The sequence below is a fragment of the Charadrius vociferus genome, unplaced genomic scaffold, assembly GCF_000708025.1.
Source record: "Charadrius vociferus isolate BGI_N301 unplaced genomic scaffold, ASM70802v2 scaffold636, whole genome shotgun sequence".
Taxonomy (NCBI): Eukaryota; Metazoa; Chordata; class Aves; order Charadriiformes; family Charadriidae; genus Charadrius; species Charadrius vociferus.
The window spans coordinates 994,914-997,068 of NW_009649189.1; the positions used below are offsets into that span (position 1 = coordinate 994,914).

The 2,155-nt window shown below is 66.1% G+C and overlaps 2 protein-coding genes across 2 annotated transcripts in view; one reads left to right on the forward strand and one right to left on the reverse strand.

Moving 5' to 3' along the window:
• Nucleotides 1-1,383, reverse strand: part of LOC104289841 (claudin-4-like) — a 7,247-nt gene extending 5,864 nt beyond the window's left edge. Inside the window, exon 1 of the mRNA XM_009888856.1 lies at nucleotides 1,377-1,383. The gene's annotated coding sequence lies outside the window, so the exon portion shown is untranslated. The remainder of the gene's footprint in view (nucleotides 1-1,376) is intronic.
• Nucleotides 1,384-1,608: 225 nt separating this feature from the next.
• ABHD11 (abhydrolase domain containing 11) overlaps nucleotides 1,609-2,155 on the forward strand; it is an 8,145-nt gene continuing 7,598 nt past the window's right edge. Inside the window, exon 1 of the mRNA XM_009888873.1 lies at nucleotides 1,609-1,709. Coding sequence (XP_009887175.1) covers nucleotides 1,609-1,709 — 101 coding nt within the window. The remainder of the gene's footprint in view (nucleotides 1,710-2,155) is intronic.

Consider the following 2,155-nt stretch of genomic DNA (forward strand, 5'->3'; position numbering starts at 1 on the left):
GCGGGCAGACCAGCGTGCCCGCCCCGGGTCCGGAGAGTGGTGGTCAAGGGCTGCCTTTAATCTGCAGAGCTCCGGAGCATCGCCGCCGGGGCCGGACTCCACCTGAGGCTGAGCGTGGCTTTCACCTGCCAGCCGGCTGCTGTAACCACCAAATTATTTGGGGTTGGAGAGAGGCACGCGCCCACGTGTGAGCGCGCCTCGCATGGGCCGTGTCCCCGCAGGCGCGTGGGGACGTGCCTCTGGGCCGGGGACAAATAGCGAGGTGGGGACAGGGACTCCTACGCGCACGGAGCATCAAACGCCCAAACCACTCTCGCTCCCCCTTGGAGCCACAGCAGGCGCGAGCACAGCCCTCCAACACCCAATTACTGTAATTAAAGCCGGAACGTGACATATATTCAAACTGGCGGCTGTCACCCAGAAACACCCCCGTGCCCTTCCCCGTGTCCCCCAGCAGCACAGTGGCACAGCCAGCCCGGTGTCCCCGGCACTGCCGGCCAGCGGGACAGACGGACGTGGGCTCGGTGGGGAGCAGAGGAGGACCACTGACCTTCAGGGCAGCACCCTGTCCCCAGCGCTGAGCCAGAGGATGGTGGAGCAGCACGGGTGGGACGGTGGCACCACCAAGCACCTCGACACGCACCGTTCAGGGCCGTCACCACATGGACACCGTCCCCACAGCCCCGTCCCAGCTGCCCGCAGCCGGGTGCACCCCACAGGACCTCAGCCCTGGCTTCGTCCCGGTGCCACCTGCAAGGGGACATGGCGCAGGGACATGCTGTGGTGGGACCAGAGTCCACCCACTCAGCAGGGAGCTCCTCCACCCCAAAACAGGGTGCTCGCCCTACCCCGAGCCTTCGCCACTCAGCACCTGCCCAGCTGTGGGTGCCCTGCTCCGAATCCATCGGGATTTGCAGGCTGAGGGGACCTGAGGTCCCATCCTGGCTCCACCACACGCTAACGGTGTCGGTGACAGCAGAGTTCCCATCCGACACATCCACCACTGACCCTTCACAGCCCAGGAAATGCCCTGCACTGACTGTCCCTGCTTTATCGTGGTGGGGACGTGCCACAGTCCCATCACTGGGCAGCAAGGCCGTCCCCGGGCAGGGAGGTGGCATTAAACCCGCTGTCACCGTGATGCTGAGCACCGCACGGTGGAGGCTGCGCCACCCTGACCTTGCTCAGGGCAGAGGACACTCCGCGGGGAGAGAGATCAGGGCACAAACCCTCCACCACAGGGCTCGGGGACATCCCCACCTGCGACACGGGTGACATTCCCACCTCACGCACACACCCAGAACCGGCTCAGCCCCGCACCGCTGAGCCCCTCGTCCCCCGGCACCCGCGCACGAACGCACCGCCGCACCGGCTACCTCGAGGTCCCAAAAAGGTGGGCAAGACTTGCCGGCAAAGCGGTGATCCGCCGGGATCTCCCACTTCACATCCGCCGACGGAGGCACGGCCACCAGCCCTCCCGCTCCACCGGCACGGCGCGGGGCAGCCTCTCCCTGCCGGCGGCCGGGGATTAGTTACTGGCAGCCTGGAGACTGAATGTTCCCAAAAAAAGTCCTTGCCCAACATAAATCCCCCCCGACTGGCTCAAATATGCAGCGTCAGGTTGCTTTCCGCTACGGGAATGCACAGTCTTATCGGTTCGGCTGCGGGGTCCCGGGGGGGACGCAGCCACCAGGGCAGCAAGCGCTGCTGTAAGAAACGGGACCTTCGGCCTGAAGTCGCTCCGAAAACAAAAGCCCTGAGCAAAAAGTGGCTCTGAGTGGGGAAAATATGCCCAAGTTCTGCCGAGGTGGTTGTCAAAGGGATGGGGGGAGACGACGGCCACGGCTCAAGAAGGGGGGTGCGAGTGGTGCAACGGGGGATGCCCGGAGGAAGCAGGACACCGAGGCAAAGCCCCAGGGAAGCTGATCCCAAGCCGTCTGGGTGGGGATGCCCCGGGCACACTGAGATTTCGGGTGTCCCGGCATCCCTCGGGCGAGTTGCCAGGCCCCTCGCCAGGTCCCGCTGGACCGTACCCCCCGCCGCCCCCCAGCTCCCCGTGTGCCGGCCGGGCGCCGGGCGCTGCCGGCAGCTCCATCCCCACCCCGCCGGCAGACAGAGCCACCATTGATGCTCAGAGCCGCCTTACCTGCCCTCC